Below are 19,227 nucleotides of genomic sequence, written 5' to 3'. Positions count from 1 at the left end.
TGATCCCTTTGTCTCTTTCCAATTTTAGAAAAATCCCCTCTGATTCTAAATCTCCAGCTACCTCTAGTTACTGTTTTTCTATTGTGTTGCCTTTTTCTTGTTGATCTGTGCGGTTTATTCATTAGATGGTGAATAAGTCATTGGATGAATATATGGATTGGAAATACATCCTATTTAAAAAAACTTTTTTTGGATTTCCTTCTCATGTTTTCCTTTTATGATTTTTACTTTTTGTATGCTATTTAAGAAATCCTAGCCTACCACACACCATTATGAAGATTCTTTTTTTTTTTTACATTTCTTTTGGAAGCATTACTGTTTCACAGTTTACATTTAGATCTGTAACCCATTTGGGACCAATGTTTGTGTATATTGTGGGGTGGGGATCAAGACTTATTTCTCACGTTTGGTTGTCCAATTGGCCCAGCACCATAGACTGAAAAGACCATCTTTCCCCACAAGCCCTGCAGCACCACTTTTGTCATAAATCTAGTGTCTGTATCTCTGTGGGTTTGGGGACTTTCTGTTTTGTTCCACTGGCTCTTTATTTTGGTTGGCACAATTAAACACCGTTCAGATTATTGTAGCTTTATGATAAAACGTGACATTAAGTAGCATAAGATCTCTGGTATTGTCTTGGAAACTCTCAGCCCAGACCAACTACATTAGACGTAATCTCCATCTCTTTGAAAATTCCTCAGTTGTTTGCAATGTGCAGTCAAGCTTGACAGTTACTCATCCAAGAACCTTTGAGCACTTCTCTAAGTTTGTAACGGGCCCCCTGGGAAAGTCAATCTCTGGATCAAATGTGACTCATTCTGCAAAATGCCCTGTAATAATTGGTACCCAGGGCTTCCCTGGTGGCGCAGTGGTTGAGAGTCTGTCTGCTGATGCAGGGGACACGGGTTCGTGCCCTGGTCCGGGAGGATCCCACATGCCGCGGAGCGGCTGGGTCCGTGAGCCATGGCCGCTGCGCCTGCGCGTCCGGAGCCTGTGCTCCGCAGCGGGAGAGGCCACAACAGTGAGAGGCCCGTGTACCGCAAAAAAAAAAAACAACGAAAGAAAATTGGTACCCAAATGCAGCCTAAGTGTTATTCCTTGGAGAAAAATCGTAATATCCGATAATTTGGTTCACCATGATGGGTCTATAATAGTAACTACTTTCCAGCTGACACTTTTTCTATTGAATTTATTTTTCTTTCCTCCAATTTATGATCAAAGTCTTCACTTTTTGATTTACTGTGAAGCACGAATTGCTAGATAAACCAGAAAAGCTATTTTCTTTAAAGACCTTTCAAAACCCCACAGCTTTAATATCTACTTGTTACAGTGTTATTGTTAGATTTAAATTTAGTGGAAAATGGGCTTCTTATTAGTTCTTTGGTTTTTAAGTCATAAATCCCTTTCATTATTATTATTTTTTTTTTTTAAGATTTAGCAAACTCCCACAAGCATTTGATACCATTACTGTGAAAGATCTGAGCTCACTGTGAGCTACTATGGTGAATTTTTTTTTAAGTGTAAAAGGTAGTTGGAAATAATTTTGTTTGTCGCTCAACAATAGAAGCTAGGATAATACTTGTATTCAAGGGCCTCTACTAATTGCAGTAATCTAAGTGTGCCCAGATTTTTCTTAATATTCTCTCTTAATATTCTTAGTGTCAAAACATTTAAATACATCTAAACATCTTGGTGGAAATTGGCCAGATTAAGAAGGAATGAGGGCTTCCCTGGTGGCGCAGTGGTTGAGAGTCCACCTGCTGATGCAGGGGACACGGGTTCGTGCCCCGGTCCAGGAAGATCCCACATGCCGCGGAGTGGCTGGGCCCGTGAGCCATGGCCGCTGAGCCTGCGCGTGCGGAGCCTGTGCTCCACAACGGGAGAGGCCACAACAGTGAGAGGCTCGCGTACCAGTAAAAAAAAAAATGAAGGAATGAAACACTGCAAGCCATTTGCAGAGGCTACTTAAGAGCTTACCTCAGACAAACTCAATGTTGGAACGATTTGATAGGAGTTATTTTGTTCCCTCACATGTCCGTAACAGTTATGGTTAAGATGACTGAAGTGCGTTATTAGGGAAGTTCAAATAATCCACCCGTCCTGCTCTTAGCCTCTGCTCTTTTTCATCCAGTCTGGCTGAGCCATAGTCGTGGAAGACACACTTTGGGGTAATGCACAGAAAACATATAAACAACTACAGGGACCAATTTAGAATGTCCCTGAAGGCTTATATAGAGGAGTAGTTATGTGGGAAGGGGAGGTGGGAGGAACAGGTGAGGAGGAAACTAGGGAGCAAGAGAAGTGGATAAAGGATGAGGAGTGGCAGAAAGGAGTTGGATTGGTGAGGTTGGGAAGGGGGGGATTTTAGGTTTGTCCAGTGGTAGCAATACAATCAGTGGTCCAGGTGTGTGGCTGTTCCTAATCTCCCCGATGCTGTCCTTTGAGCAGAAGGTCCTTGCAGTCATCCCAGGGCTGCCGTTGACAAAAAAAAAGGTCCAGTTCTTTGGAACCACTCATGAAATCTGAGAATTGCCAGGAGAGCCCGATGTTAGAGTCCATGCCACAGCACCTTGAGGGGCTGAGGGAGCCTGGAACCAGCTCTGGGGAACACTTCCCAGCCTGCTCAGTGACTGAGGGGGCTTTGTGGTACTCACCCGCCCTTCCCATCTTTTCCCCTTCTCTTGTTGTTTGGGTCCTGCACCCAATTCCGCCGCTAGGGTAGGGTTCTGCACACCAACCAACAAGCGATACTCAGGACGCCAGGTGGGCGTCCTACGATTCATCTCTTTGGATTCCACAGGTAAGGGGCCCTTCACTTCAGAGGCCAATCGAAAGCCCAGGTTCTTACCTGGACTTCCGACCCACTGGCTACAAATCAGAGGTTCCCAGGCCTCCCTCCTCGCGTTCGATTAATTTGCTACAGCAGCTCACAGAATTCAGGAAATCTGTTTATTCATTAGATTACTGGTTTATTAAAGGATAGGAATCAACAGCCAGATGAAGAGTTGCCCAGGGCAAGGCATGGGGACGGCGGGCTGAGCTTCTCTGCCTTCTCTGAGCTCGCCGGTCTCCCAGTATTTCCAGGTGCTCACCAACCTGGAAGCTCTCTGAGCCCCGTTTTTTGAGGTCTTTGATGAAGCTTCATTACACAAGCATGACTGATCACATCATTGGCCATTGGGATTGATTCAACCTCCAGCCCCTCCCCCCTTCCCTCTAAAAGTCAGGAGGTTGAGACTGAAAGTTGCAACCCTCTAATCACATGGTGATGTTCTCCTGGCAACCAGCCCCATCCCTAGGTGTGGTCCAAAGTTTGCTCCATTAACATAACAAAACACCACCACCCCCTTCATTTAGGAAATTCCAAGAGATTAAGGAGCTCTGTGCCAGAGGGGACAAAACCAAATAAATATCTCTTACTTTAATCACAACATCAAATATGTAGATCTTGAACATTAGAGCTATCAAAATTCCTCCTTTCTAAGAGAAGCAAGAATAAGACGGGTGAGCAAAGTGTGGGTTACCCTACAAACCTGAGTAGGGAAACCTAAACTCACCCATTCCTGATTCTGAGCCTTTTCTTTAGTGGAGCCCATCATTTCAACAAACATCTCCCTTCTCTGACATCCAGTAAATCCCACCAGATAAACAGGAAGACATCCATAGAGGGGAGGTCCCTTATTTTGCTGGTCTGCTTGCTCCTTCATTTCTGCATAATTTAATTTCTCTTAACACCTTTTGTTTTCAACTGGGTGAGATTCCCGTGGTCTCATTTTTTCTTTGGCTTTGTGGGACTTTAACCAATGTGGGTGCAAATAGTTTGAAGTTTGGGCATGGTTTTTACCTAACTATTCATAGTACGTACCTCAGATCGCACTCATTTAGATATATTAATATGTGTATGTATTTAGAGAGTGATTTAATGGTTTTTTATCTGTGAATTTAATTTCCCCAACAAGGATCTTGTGGGCAGTGTTTCCTCATGATATTGTGCAGGCAGTTGGCACCAACTTTGTTTCACAAATGTGGCAGTCTGATATGGCTGAAGCTGTAAAAAAAATTTCCCCAAATTTGTAATATGAGTTCCCAAATGTTGTATATTTCCTTCTTTTTCTTCTTCTTCTTTTCTTTTTTTTTTTTTTTTTACGAAAGAGTTATTCTCTATCTTTTAACACTGGAAAACACCACTGCAATTTATCATTCAATATTTGTGCATGAAGGATCACACAATAAGTCATTATAAAAATTGGCCAAGGAGTTCCCTGGTGGCCTAGTGGTTAGGATTCTGGGCTTTCACTCTAGTGGCTTGGCTTCAGTCCCTGGTCGGGGAAATAAGATCCTGCAAGCCACATGGTGTGGCCAAAAAACAATTACCAAAATGGTTGGAAATTTTTAAAAAGAATATACTAAAGATAGGCCAAACTTATATGCTTTTTGGTGTGTTTTCTTTTTCAGGTCAGAACTGTGGAGGCTTAGTCCAGGGTCCCAATGGCACCATAGAGAGTCCAGGGTTTCCCCATGGTTACCCAAACTATGCTAACTGCACCTGGATTATCATCACTGGAGAACGCAATCGGATACAATTGTCATTCCACACCTTTGCTCTTGAAGAAGACTTTGATATTTTATCGGTGTATGATGGACAGCTCCAACAAGGGAATTTGAAAGTGAGGTAAAGTGTTGGCTCTTCCTATAATAGATGAGGTTTGACATACTCAGATTGTGAAACTTAATTAGGATTAACATTTGAATTTAGTTTTCAGAAAAGAACATTTTAGTTACTATAAAGAAAAATTAAAGACTGGAGCTTTGTGCACACTTTTTTCAATCCCTAAAAACGTAACTTCTTATTGAAAGCAATCACTGACTTCATTAATACATATCAAATTGTTCAAGATCTGTAAAACACTGTTGCCAAGGTAATTTAAGTTATGATACACCATTGTTTTTAAGCAACTGTGGATTTGAGAGAAAAAGCACAAAGTGAGCACAATTTAAAGAACAACAAAAGGAACCTTGATATTGTCAGAGAATATATTCAATACAAAGAACATAGGAGGTGGGTGGGGTAAAAACATGAAAGAACATTGTACTCTTTGGAGAATTTTTGGTTCACACCATCATAAAATATTCCATTCCTCATTAGCTTTCTCTTTTAATCTATGATTTTTTACCATGAAGAAAGAAAAATATTTCCTGGGATGATTTTAAGTTATATTTTTCATTTATCACCAAGAAAAAAAAAATTGTACCTGTACAAATATATTCATCTTTTTTTTTTTAATTTTGGCAAAGGAATGAGGAATATCCCTTTCAAAGAAATTGGAATTTCTTAGCCAAACTGATGAACATATTTAAATATATACATATATGGCAAATAAGACTTTATCCTCTGGTTTTAAAATTCTACATTAGAGATTAAGTTTGTTGAATATAGGGTCTTGTAGAAAAACTGACAGTAGGCAGAAGAAATTGTGCTGCTTAGATAAATAAAATGGCATTCATGCTAATCTTAGCAGTAATATACAAAAATGATATACTTTATTTACAATTTTGTGAATTGAGAAAAATCTCTAGCTCTAAAAATGCATAATTGTATTTTTACATCTACTTAATAGATTAATAGTATATATATTAGTATATATTAGTAAGTATATAATATATTAATAAATATATAATATTAATATATATAAATATCAATATATATGAACTATATAGTCAATATGTTAAATATAGAATATGAATATATTTCAAATAGATTTTATTTGCATTTCTTTATGCATTTTCAAATATAAAATACCTTGTAGTTTTTTCTGAGTCGTCTCCAACGTTACTGTCTGTTTTTAGAAACACTTTTCCAGTTGCCCTTTCTGAGACATATTGCATACAGCTACCTCCTTTATGGATTTGTTAGGTAAACTTTCTTTCTTCCTGTCTGACATGTGTGGGCCAACATTTGGATGTTTGGACAGAGTATCTACATTTGCAGTCCTTGCTAATTTGATGCGAAATGCCTTAACCTCTTTCATGCTCTTCTAACTATTAGTTATTTACTAGCTTTTCATTCACACAAATGATTCTACTAGGGAATAGTGCTATTTTGTAATAATAGAAAGCATTGTGACAAAAAATAGAGAATCTAGTTTACTCAAATATTAAGTCATATGCCTCTGTGTTAAAAAGTAACTCTTTCTCTTTCAATGAAAGACAAATGCCTATTGCATATGAAAGTAAAAAATATTGCCCTGTGAGGAAGAGCGCTGAGCTCCCGAAAGAAAACTTTCCCAGGAGCCATCACAAATGCAACCAGATTGATCATCTGTTGGATATGGTTTGCAATTTACTGTCCAGCTGTAAAGCACTCATGTTCTGAGGGGAAAACTACAAATGATCTTCAAATCTATTATTTTGAAATATTTTTGGTCATATTTATGTACCTTTCTAGGTTCAGGCATTATTTGGGCGGGGCGGGGGAAGAGGGGTGTTTCCAAAGTAATTAAACTCATATTGCTTATAAAATTTTAAAAAATTTCTGTCAATATTTCCATTCCCTATAACTCTATTATAATTGCTATAATTCTATCCTATTCTAAAGGAAACCTGTTTTAAATGTTAATTTGCTCAACTACCTGTCTTTGGACAATTTAGTATTCTCTTATGTTCTTAAGTTGATATTATGATCACTTTATAGGTTAATAACTATAAAGTTTAGAAAACAGCATACCTGTCATCTTCAGTATTATAACAGGATCAGCAGTAGAAATATTAAGGTTAGAACAGGTAGACTCATTGTATTTTATCCTGAGGTACCTGTGAATAGTATATAAATTAATAGCTGTGACTCAGAAAGCTTTATCAATATTGTTGAGTTATATGTATGAATCATGATGCTTTTACTCACTTAGATTTTTTATATATTTTTTAACGCTTCATTTTTTAAAAATTCATTTATTTTATTTATTTTTTAAATTAAAAAAAATTTTTTTTTTTTGGCTGCGTTGGGTCTTCGTTGCTGCGCCTGCGTGCCAGGTGTCCTAACAAATTGGCAAAACATATCAGAAGCAGAATTCCAGTAATGACTGCCAAGCACTATAGGTCTCTACAATTATAAAATTTGAATAAAGAATGATGTGAAATAGGAAAATAAATAATGTTGTGAAATAGGAAATTTCCTCATTATTAGGGCAAATGTGTGAGCAGGTTGCAACATTTCAACATTAGGTGATAGGCAAAATCGTTATAAATAGTATTGAAATCTAATTAACAGGGTTGAGGTGGAGACTCTAATGCTGTTTGTTTCCCATTATATCTTGGAACAGATGTTTATTTCTCAAATACGATTAACTCACAACACTTAAAGCAGCTCTGGAATTCAAACGAAGGGACTTTTGTGAGAGGATTGATGTGTGAGCTGCTGATTCTCTGAGTTGTCAGGAAAGTTATCACTTAGAGCTTTCATGGTCTGTAGTTGTTTTACTTCTGTACAAACGCTGTTTTTATCAGCTCAAAATGTGCACTAACAAAAAAAAACAGTTGTTTTATTAACAACTTGATCATTTTATATAAAGAAATTTCTTTTGTGTAACTACAGTAGAGAACTTTTTTTTTTTTTTTTGGCGGTACGCGGGCCTCTCACTGTTGTGGCCTCTCCCGTTGTGGAGCACAGGCTCCAGACGCGCAGGCTCAGTGGCCATGGCTCACAGGCCCAGCCGCTCCGCATCATGTGGGATCTTCCCGGACCGGGGCACGAACCCATGTCCCCAGCGTTGGCAGGCGGACTCTCAACCACTGGGCCACCAGGGAAGCCCCAGTAGAGAACTTCTAATAAGTAACATATGATTTAGATGTAATCCCCAACTAACAAAACAGAATTTGGAGGTTAGAATTACTGATGTTTACATTGTAACTTGAAATTTAGTAAGAATATATGATTTACGCTATGTAACAAGAAATCTTTAAAGGAAACAAAAATGTACAGTGTATGTTTCATCTTGGATTATCTATACAACACAAAAGCATATATGATTTATGTCTCCATCGATAAATTAACTTTTAGTATGTAAATATTGAGCATTAAATTAAGACTTCTTGTGAGCCCAAGAGAAAATACTAAACTCAAAATTAGGAATAGAAATTTGCTCCTCCTGAGCTATCTAGAATTAAAACCCTAGTTCCTGTTTTGTTTTTTTTTTAAATAAATTTATGTATTTGTTTATTTTTGGCTGTGCTGGGTCTCCGTTGCTGCACGCGGGCTTTCTCTAGTTGCGGCGAGTGGGGGCTACTCTTTGTTGCGGTGCGCGGGCTTCTCATTGCGGTGGCTTCTCTTGTTGTGGAGCACGGACTCTTGGTGTGTGGGCTTCATTAGTTGTAGTACGCGGGCTCCGTAGTTGTGGCTCGCGGGCTCCAGAGCACAGGCTCAGTCGTTGTGGTGCACGGGCTTAGTTGCTCTGCGGCATGTGGGATCCTCCCGGACCAGGGCTCGAGCCCATGTCCCCTGCATTGGCAGGCGGATTCTTAACCACTGCGCCAACAGGGAAGTCCTGCCCTCACTGGTTTTTATGAGCTGTCATATTACTGCCATTTTTTGAATCTCTGGCCATATTGACTCTGTACCTCCTCCTGATTCTCAGATCTCCACAGGAGTCTAACCCTACATGTTTTATTTTGCAACATCTCTTTGTAAACCACAACCTGCTTTGATCCTCACAGAAAACGCTCCACGAAGCCCCATTCTATGCGAGGTTACCCATGCACACAGGTTGACCAGTACATGGAGATGATAACATGCTGGGCCCAGGCTCACCCCCCTCTAATTCTGAAACATTTGCCACAGTCCTGTCCTCATTCTATGTTGCCAGTAAGATAAGCACTCTAGTCAACGTGACCCTGATATTCAAGGAACCCTACCAAGTGCAAAGTACACTTCTGGCCTTCCATCTCCTCCATATTTTCCCTGTGTGTTTCAGTCCACTCTGGTTGCTATAATAGGATAACACAGAGTGTAGGGCTTAAAATCAGTGGGGATTTATTTCCTGTAGCTCTGGAGGCTGAAAGTTCAAGTTTAAGGTGCCAGCAAATTTGGTGTCTCATGAGGGCCTGTTTCTTGGTTCATAGGGGCTGTCTGTGTCTAGGCTTTCAGTGTCTTCATACGGTGCAAGGAGCAAGGGAGGTCTCCAGGGTCTCTTTTAAAAGGGTGCTAATCCCATTCATGAGGGCTACATTCTCCATAATCATGTCCCAAAGTCCCCACCTTCAAATACCACCATGTTGGGGGTGAGGACTTCAACATATGAATTTGGGAGGCCACAGACATTCAGGCTATAGTGCTAGGGGAGTTTTCATATTTAGTTGAATGGGTCTATGAGTTATTCCTTGATCTGACCTTATAAAAGAATATAATATACTGTAATATTCTTCATCCTTCCCTCTGCCTGCCTACATTATATCCAACTTTCAAAACCCATTTCACATTATATTTATTTCAGGAACTTGGCCCTGTGCATCCCAAGTTAAAAAACAACCTCACCAAAAAAGTTATTTATTTATTTTTCTGAACTCCTTTAGCGCTTGTAACTAACATAGATCTTGAATCAAGCACTCCTTTGAAATCACAGTCTCTGAAGTTGCCTTTTGTTGAAGGTTGTATATCTTTGTGTTCTAGTATGACAAATAGAACATACATCCTCCAAGTCCAAGAAATGTGCCACGACTGTCTTCTCTGGTGATGACATGTATGACTTTAAGATAGTCAATAAATCTTTATGGAATGATTTTTTTTTTTTTTTTTTTTTTTTGCAGTACTAGGGCCTCTCACTGTTGTGGCCTCTCCCATTGCGGAGCACAGGCTCTGGACGCGCAGGCTCAGCGGCCGTGGCTCACGGGCCCAGCCGCTCCGCAGCATGTGGGATCTTCCCAGACCAGGGCACGAACCCGTATCCCCTGCATCGGCAGGTGGGCTGTCAACCACTGTGCCACCAGGGAAGCCCGTATGGAATGATTTTGATTTAAGCTATTCCTGATTCAGGACCACTCCTCTCTGTGTTCTCTGTGTATAAGCCAGCATGACTTAATATAACTCTCTCCTCTAGGTGAGCATGAGAGACTTTTATATCCTGTAGATGTTCTCTAAATATGAAGTCGTGTTTTTTCGATTTGTCCCCAAATCAAAAATAATTGAAGTTGACATCAATTTCCAACTGTGATAACATTATAATATCAAACTTGGAAAATAAATCCCATTATAACCTCAAAAAGTAAATAAAAATGAACCTATGAAGGAAAATTGTACCATGCAAATGTGGAAAATCAGTATATATATCCCATAATTATTGTAAAATACAAGTCCTAGGAAAATAGCTTTGGCAGTTATCTTGGCTTTATCTTCCTCTAACTTTTACAGGATTACCCCTAAATTTCTACAGTGATGGCAATGAAGAGGTAAGAGATGAATGTTATAGAGCCGTTAAAATCAGTAAATCATGAATAAGTGATGCTAAAATATCAGTTTTTTCCATTTTTTGAAAAAATGTGTTTGAATGTGTTAACCAAGAAATTTGTATAATATTAACTATATCTGGTGATGTTTAGAACTTGAGAGCTTTTAAGGGCTAGGAAGGGGTTTCCGTTGCATTTGGATTAGACTAGAGGCCTGGCAGTGTCTAAATTCTGCCGTACTGTCCCCCATTGCCATTATGAGGTTCTGAGGGAACCGTTCACAGATACATAGTCAGATAAAAATCAAAGCATCATTTTATTTTTAGCTTGGCTGGTGACTCATGCCCCATTTAAGACTCTGAAAAACATAGGATGAAGTGTGTATAAAAGCTTCTGTAGGGACTGGAATATCATACTCATACCAAAGATATGTCTTGCCATCTTGTCACATTCGGCCAGCCACATGGTCAGGGAGTAGAAGGAATGACTGGCTTGATGAGACCAACACATAGTGAGGGAGGGCCCCAGAGAGCTGGGCCTTATCGCCTTCGCAAGAAGCAATAGAAGAGCCCGCCCCCCAGGGCTGAAGCCTCAGGCTGTCAAAGCCCAGTAGCCCAACCAATGCTTAGGGATCTGATCAAACAGGGCCTCCTGTCCTAGTGGGCACGGTGCAGAGGTGCTGAGGGGGACAGGGGCAGTGTTAGGTCGTCTCCTACAAACCTATCATGTTCCCATGAGTTTGTGCATCTGTCAGCCATGGGGATTATTCCATGTACATGTTTTAAGATGATGAAATTAAAAAAATCATTTTATTTGATACAGCTTCCAAATTTCCTTTCTCAGCATATGCTTTGAATTAGCAACTCATAGGCAAGGTTGATAATGATTGGGTAAGTCAGAGTCCACTAATTAATTTATTTTTTTTAAGTTGGTTGTCTGCAGTTGGCTAGTGTGGAAGAGAAGGCCGGTTAAATCAGAGATTCAAGGATGAGGCCTAAACATATATTTGTATTTGTATTTGTATAAATATGTACTTGTCTATAATCCCCCCAGCTGATTTTAATATGGTTGAAAACTATATTTTTTTCATAAGGCTCATATTTATTAACAAAAATGATTAAGTTTCTAGTAATTAGAAATCCTGGAGATAAAATATAAAGCCTTTAAGGGAGATAGGTAGAACCATGTCTGCAAAACTGTAAGCATGTTTTAACATGTATCTGAATTCTGACCACTACCATTCATGCTGTGGTGGTGTTTTTGCCTGAGCCAAAAATGGATGGTTCATTTCAGTATCTTGGTCATTTTGAAAGTAGCAAACCATATTAATATGGGCAAAGGAGTCTTTTGAATAATCATAAATATATGTGTGAGGAAAATATTCCAAAAGCCCCCAACTCCTAGGACATTTCTCTTGCATAAATGTAGACATATGGAAAGGCATTCAGAGTTTCAAAAAGAGGATGAAAGAAAAAGAAGATTAATAAATACTTTGCAACAGGACTGCATTTTCAGCAGACAAAGCTATTTTGAGGTATTGGTCATGGGAACCTGAAAGTAGACACAACTTTATAATATAAAATCTTGTCTTTACTACTTAAAATAAGTATGTTGGATCATCAATTTAAATATTAATATGCAGTAATAAAAATACCAGAAAAAACTTCTTCAGTACACATAATTTAGAAGTCATGGAGAAAATGACTGAAGAATTTGACTTCTTAAAATTTAAAATCCAAAAGCCAAATGACAAATTGAGAAAAAGGATTTACAGTAGTATGAGAGACGGGAGTTATTTTCTTAATTTATAACATACACTCTCAGAACTATAAGGAATAAGATAAATCATTTAATAGAAAACCAGGTAAAAGTATGAACAAGGAGTTCAAGTATAACAATCCATGGTAATAAGTGTATTTCAAGAAAATTAAAACAGGAATGCAATATATCTCACCACTCTGAATGGCAAAACTTTAAAATTTTTGATGACTCAGAGTTTTTGAGGGTATTAGACAAATGCCTTTATATCCTGTTGGTAGAATTACGAATTGCAGCAGTTATTTTTGGATAGAATTTTGAAATTTCTCTCAAATGTAAAAATTATGTACAAGCTCTTTCCTTCAGCAAGTCCAGCTAAGAATTTATTCTACAAAATTACCTTCAAATACGACAAAACACATGGAATGAAATGCTTATGGGTGCATTCTGATAGTATTAAAAACAAATTCAAGAATGTCTGTCCTTCTATAGAGACTAGTTAAATAAGTTAGAGGATATATGTGTTACCATGTTCCATTAAAAATAATGAATGGGATCTTTATTTGCTGATATGAAGAGATCTCTCACTATATTTTACATTTATAAATTACAGTAGTATTGGATTGTCCAATTTCACTCAATATTTTATTTTCTTGAATAAACAATATGTAATCTCATAATAAAACACATCAAATTCTGGATGATGGTGGAACCCTGGGTATGCCTTTCTTGTATATAATTGCAGCATGTTGTAGTGATTTCAAGGATGCTGTGGGAAGGAGAATAAAGGCATCTGTCCACCCTGAGGGCTCCCAGAGGGCTGCCTACCAGCCGTTGTAATTTTAGTCAAGATAAAATGCTGCCTTAATCCAGAAAAAGTATGGCTCTCTTAGTGTTCACAGCAGGCCAGGGGTAGGGGAGGTTTTGTTATTGTTACCCTTTTATTTAAGAACTGAGATATAGTTGATGTACAATATTATATGAGTTTCAGGTGTATAACATAGTGATTCACAATTTTTAAAAGTTGTACTCCGTTTGTAGTTACTATAAACTATTGGCTATATTCCTTGTGTTGTACAGTATATCCTTGTAGCTTATTTATTTTATACATAGTAGTTTGTACCTTTTAATCCCCTGCCCCTATCCCGCCCCCCCGTCTTCCCCCTTCCCACTGGTAACCACTAGTTTCCCCTCTGTCTCTGAGTCTGTTTCTATTTTGTTATATTCATTCTTATATTCACGTGTTTCTTTTATATTTTAGATTCCACATATAAGTGAAAGTATACAATATGTGTCTTTCTCTGTCTGACTTATTTCATTAAGCATAATACCCTCCAGGTCTATCCATGTTGTTGAAGATGGCAAAAGTTTATTCTTTTTTATGGCTGAGTTGTTTTCCATTGTATATATGTACCATATCTTCTTATTTATTTATTTATTTTTAACATCTTTATTGGAGTATAATTGCTTTACAATGGTGTGTTAGTTTCTGCTGTATAACAAAGTGAATCAGCTATATGCATATGTATATCTCCATATCCCCTCCCTTTTGTGCCTCCCTCCCACCCTCCCTATCCCACCCCTCTAGGTGGTCTCAAAGCACCTAGCTGATCTCCCTGTGCTATGCAGCTGCTTCCCACTAGCTATCTATTTTACATTTGGTACTGTATATATGTCCATGCCACTCTCTCACTTCGTCCCAGCTTACCCTTTCCCCTCCCTGTGTCCTTGAGTCTATTCTCTACATCTGTGTCTTTATTCCTGTCCTGCCCCTAGGTTCATCAGAACCATTTTTTTTTTTTTTTAGATTCCATATATATGTGTTAGCATACGGTATTTGTTTTTCTCTTTCTGACTTACTTCACTCTGTATGATAGTCTCTAGGTCCATCCACCTCACTACAAATAACTCAGTTTCGTTTCTTTTTATGGCTGAGCTATAGTCCATTGTGTGTATGTGCCACATCTTTATCCATTCATCTGTCTATGGACATTTAGGTTGCTTCCATGTCTCACTGTTGTAAATAGTGCTGCAATGAACATTTTGGTACATGACTCTTTTTGGATGATGGTTTTCTCAGGGTATATGCCCAGTAGTGAGATTGCTGGGTTGTATGGTAATTCTATTTTTAGTTTTTTAAGGAACCTCCATACTGTTCTCCATAGTGGCTGTATCAATTCACATTCCCACCAACAGTGCAAGAGGGTTCCCTTTGCTCCACACCCTCTCCAGCATTTATGGTTTGTAGATTTTTTGATGATGGCCATTCTGACTGGTTGTACCATATCTTCTTTATCCATTCACCTGTCAGTGGACACTTAGGTTGCTTCTATATCTTGGCTATTGTAAATAGTGCTACTGTGAATGTTGGGGTGCATATATCTATTTGAATCAGCGTTTCAGTGGTTTCTTTTTTGTAAGTATGTATGCTCTGTCTTTGGAACTCTTGTGGAGGCAATTATTTCTCTCTCTGTGTCTATGAATATCTCCATTTTGATGTTTTTCTCTCTCTCTCCCATCTATTAATCTATATCTATATTTATATCAGTGTTTCTCAACCAGAGGTGATGTTATGCCCCAGGAGACATTTGGTAATGTCTGAAGACATTATTGTCACAGTTGGGTGGGGATGCTCCTAGGATGTGGCAGGTACAGTACAGAGATGCTGATGAATGGCCTACAACACACAGGACAACATACAGGACAGCCCCATATGACAAAGAATTGTCTTCCACCAAATGTCAAAAATGCCAAGGATGAAAATTCCCGATTTACAGCAGCAAACCATCTGTATACAACCATCTGTAGCTGTAACCATCTATACCTGTACCTCTATGTATATCTGGCCTCTACATTTCTCTCTATATTGTTTTTTCTATTCGAAGACCCAAGCTGAAAAAGGTAAACGAGAACTCTCTGGACCTGACAGTTACATTTCTGCTGTGCAGAGGTAGCTAGGCAGATGGACTGATTGAAGTGATCGAAAATGATGGGGTCTCCTGCAGGATTGTGTCAGCAAGCAAATGGGATTTCCACCTTATTACACATCATCAGATTTCACCAAGAATCATTTTTACCTTCTCTCTCAAAAGGAAATAAAATTATTATTATTATTTCAGTCCTCGGTTTCTGGGAAAAGAAACATAAAGTGTCCAAAAGTCGGTAAGATATTAATTGAATTTTATTATTCTGTATAATAGTGAATCTGCAAAAATAGTCTGTTCAAATGACTTACTGGGAAGCTCTCCATGGTAAAAAGCAAGAAGGAGCTATAAATAATCAGATTTCTTAGAATTTCCAAGATTTTAAATTAATTTTGTGTGGATGACTAGATTTGTAGGTGAATGATTTTTTTTAAGTTTAAAATTTACTTTTTCTCTCCCCGCCCCTTTTAAGTGTTTGGATAGCAAAACCTGTACTGATTTATTCTTTTATCCCCAACAGAAGCTAAGCAGTTAGAACCCACTAAACCAGTGCGTTTTGATTGAATAAATGTACATTAGTTGTTTACAAAATAATTGTAAAGGAATGAACGCTATATACAAAAGTGTGTTATACACTTTCAATTCACAAAATTTAAAAAAAGGAATAGGTTATTAGTTAGAACTTAAAACAATTCTTTCTTTTACTATAATAAACAGTCACCCACCCTGTGCATGTAAATACGATTGACTTTGTATCTGAATGTACTGAAAAATAATCAAAAGGCAAATATTTATCTTAGAAGCCATCTTGTTTCAAACCTTTAAAAACTGTTATCCTGGAGTAATCTTGAAATTTAGACATTTTATGAGTTTGTGCATTTAACTAGGCAGCAGTATTATATATAAAAATTGTATAAGCGATTAAGAGTGTTTACAGCCCAGAAGCCTCTAAATTTAGAAAATTCTTTCAAATAAGGTTTCCAGGAGCGGAGCTGTTGGCCCTTTTCTGAACCTCAGTTTTGTCCTGGCTTACATCTCCCCTGGTTTACGTCTTAGAACCTGAAGTATTAACTCAAGCAGGGTTCAGAAAGTTGCTCATAGATTCCAGGTGGTAGATATAAGTGAATAAAACCTTCACAGCCTTTCTTTGGTTCATACATGCCCTGAGGGGGAGGCAGCTTGGGGAGGGTCCTTAAATGAGTGGGGAATAAAGCCTGCCTGTGTGAACTTCCTCAGAATGATCTGGAGCCCTGCCCTCCCAACCTCCGCCCCCTGGGTCTCTGACCCGAATTGAATTTCCTTGGCTTCCTGCCCAGAGGCCAGCTCTTGTTGGCCTCTGGTTCACAATCAGTGGAAGATCAGACAATTTTGTCTCTCAACCTTGTTCTCAGTGCAACTTCCCAAGCTCAAAGATTGTATTGATCCCACACTAAACCCTCACACGGAAGACGTAGGGTCGTGGCTATAGTTAGACTGCTACTCATCAGTACTACTCGTTATTTTTTATTTTAGAAATCACTAGTATAAACCCAGAATCTGTATAGCTGGCTCTGTTTCAAGGAAACAGTCCCCCTATGAACGGGGGTATGTTCCCCTCAAGAGGGAGAATCAGAGAGTGAGCAAGAAAGGATACAAGTGAACGTTTCGTACAACCTGTCACCTTTCAGCCCAAAGAGGAAAATTGAGATAAACGAAATGGGGGCCTCCTGACAGTTTCTCAAAGTGTCTTCCTTCAAGGAGGCAGCTTCTGTTTCTCACAGCTGTTCACGGACCCTCCGTGGCCGTTATCCCCCTTGACATCCCTTTTAAGTGTCAAGGCGCGCCGGTGCCTGAACCCCAGGCCGCCTCCACCCCCATGGACCTTTGCACTACCAGCAAAGGCCAAGGGGGGCGCCCTTGTGACTGACGCGTCTTCCTCTGCCCCTTGTTAGAGCAGGGCCTCGAACTCCCAGGCCTGCTGGAACCAGGAGGAGGATGCGAATACGTGAAACAGAGCAGGTGTGAGACAGTGGCGAGACCCCCTGGTGAGGTCGTGGTCAGTATCAACGCGGCACCAGCTCCTCAGCTACAGCCAATGGCCGCCAAGCAGAAACGCGGGCCTGACTGGCTGGGGCTGCTTCCAATTATCCACAGCAGTTTCCAATTACTTCCTGATCAAGGGAACTCCCCTGATTGGCAAGAGGTTAACTAGGGCCGCGCACAGCTCCCGAGAGCGCTTGCGGTCGGCTTCCTGGCGGGACGCTGAGCCCTGCGGCGGCTCCCCAAGTGAACTCTGCGCTTCTCTGAGTCGCCCGCGTCCGTCGGCGCATCTCGGGCATTCTCTCCCGCCCTCCTCCGTCGCGACCCACACTTGCTGCCCCGCACGCCCCAAGCTGCACAGCGCATCCTCCGGGCTCCTGTTTGCTTTCCTGGGGAGCCCTCAGTACCCCCGCCAGGACCAGGCCCCGGCCTGCGGGCGTGCCCCACGGTGTGCGAAAGAAGATTTCCTGCTGGAGGGTCCCCTGTAGAGGGGCTGGAAGTCGACGGGGCTCGGGAGTGTGCAAAGACGCGGGGCTACTCTCCAGGAGAAGGACTCCAGGACCCCCGCGGTGGTTTCCTGGGAAGCATTGAGACACCCGGCCGCTGGCTGTCGGGAGGAACGGCACGCCCGAGGATGCAAGTGAGTTCCTGGGTTTTTCTTTGGGTTTTTCTCGATGTGTGACTGTCCGTTTGCGTTGACTTCTTCGCCGGCTGCCCGAGGTGTACTGAACCGACAGTATAGTACTGTCGGGAGCCCTGGGTGCCCGAGGACCAGCCGAGCCTCTGTCCTGTAGGACACCCTGGGTTCCAGAGTAAGAGCCGTGTTTACCCGTGGACCCACATTGTGCTGGGAAGGCGTCTTTTGGTGGCAAAGCCTCCTGGGTGTGGTGTGAGTACTGAGCCACCGTTGGGCTTCATGCTGCGGTTTCGGAAAGTTGGTTTGTGCCCCTGAGCTGGAGGCCCACCTCTAGGGCATCTGGGGTGGAGCCTCCATCAGGCTAGATTTGTGTGCGCCAGGCAGGGTCAGAACTGTGGTCCCCTCCCCTTTAGCTACCTGGGCGGGGGAGATTGACACGGTCTGTGGTTGGCGTGGACTCGGGGCCCGTGGGGTTTGGAGAGCCTCGTACTCGGGTCTGGAGAGAGATGATGGCTGTGGACAGGCCACTGAGGGCGGGCAGGGCTGACAGCAACCGGGGTATCTGGCGGCCTTACGGGAGGGTCCTCTGCGGCCTGACGCTCATTATTTCCTTATTTCAAAAAAGAACTACAGTGCGGGAACTCTACAGGGCTAGCAGCAGCTTGTGACCTCTGCCCTAGAAGGTTAATTAACAATCCCAGCCTTGTCAACTCCATGTGTTGGTGATTCCAGAGTAATGAGCAGAGGCAGCCACAAAACACCTGGCCCCGAAGTAGCTGGGAGCTGGGCAGCGTTCAGATACTTCCCTTTGAAAATGGAGAGGTTTGTTAAGATTTCTAAGGTGTCTTCTGGACCAGAGCTCGCCTTTTCTTATTACGCCTTGCATTGCAATGATATGGTTTGTCATATCGTGTATGTACGTTTTCAGTCGCTTTAAATGAATAAAGTTTGTATAATTACTAGGTAGTGGATTTGCCAGGATTTTTTCTGAAAATCTTGTGTTCCTGAGTTAGAACTCTAGTATGTAAATAGCCCAACTTGGATGGGGAACATTCTAGATTTCCTTACACAAGACTGGAGACGGTATTTTGGACAATTGTTTTAATTTCTTTGGGCAGATACCTAGGAGTGGAATAGATGGGTCATATGATAGGTTCAGCTTAACTCGAAGAAACGGCCATAACATTTCCCATGGGGTGTAAACTTTTACATTCCCAGCAGTAGTTATGAATTCGAGCTGCGTCACACGTTTGCCTGTATTCGGTATATCTGCTCTTTAATTTTGGTTGCTCTAATGAGTGTGTAATGGAGAGTTACCTTATAGCGGTTTAATTACATTCCCTGATGACTAATGTTAGTATCTTTTCATGCGCTTACTGGTCATTCATATTATCTTCCTTTGTGACATGTCTCTTAAAATTTTCTTCCAGTGATATATGTGTTACAGATGATTTC

General features: G+C 40.6%; 1 protein-coding gene across 1 annotated transcript in view; it reads left to right on the top strand.

The window, feature by feature from the left end:
• CSMD1 (CUB and Sushi multiple domains 1) overlaps positions 1 to 19,227 on the top strand; it is a gene marked incomplete at its 3' end in the record, with an annotated part of 1,732,394 nt that overhangs the window by 323,435 nt on the left and 1,389,732 nt on the right. The window contains exon 2 of the mRNA XM_081220901.1: positions 4,456 to 4,672. Within this exon, the coding sequence (XP_081077027.1) occupies positions 4,456 to 4,672 (217 nt within the window). The remainder of the gene's footprint in view (positions 1 to 4,455; positions 4,673 to 19,227) is intronic.

Source organism: Mesoplodon bidens (genome assembly GCF_964165515.1).
Source record: "Mesoplodon bidens genome assembly, chromosome: 20".
NCBI lineage: Eukaryota > Metazoa > Chordata > Mammalia > Artiodactyla > Ziphiidae > Mesoplodon > Mesoplodon bidens.
Note: the sequence above shows the minus strand (reverse complement) of the source record. Positions and strands in the feature narration are given on the sequence as shown.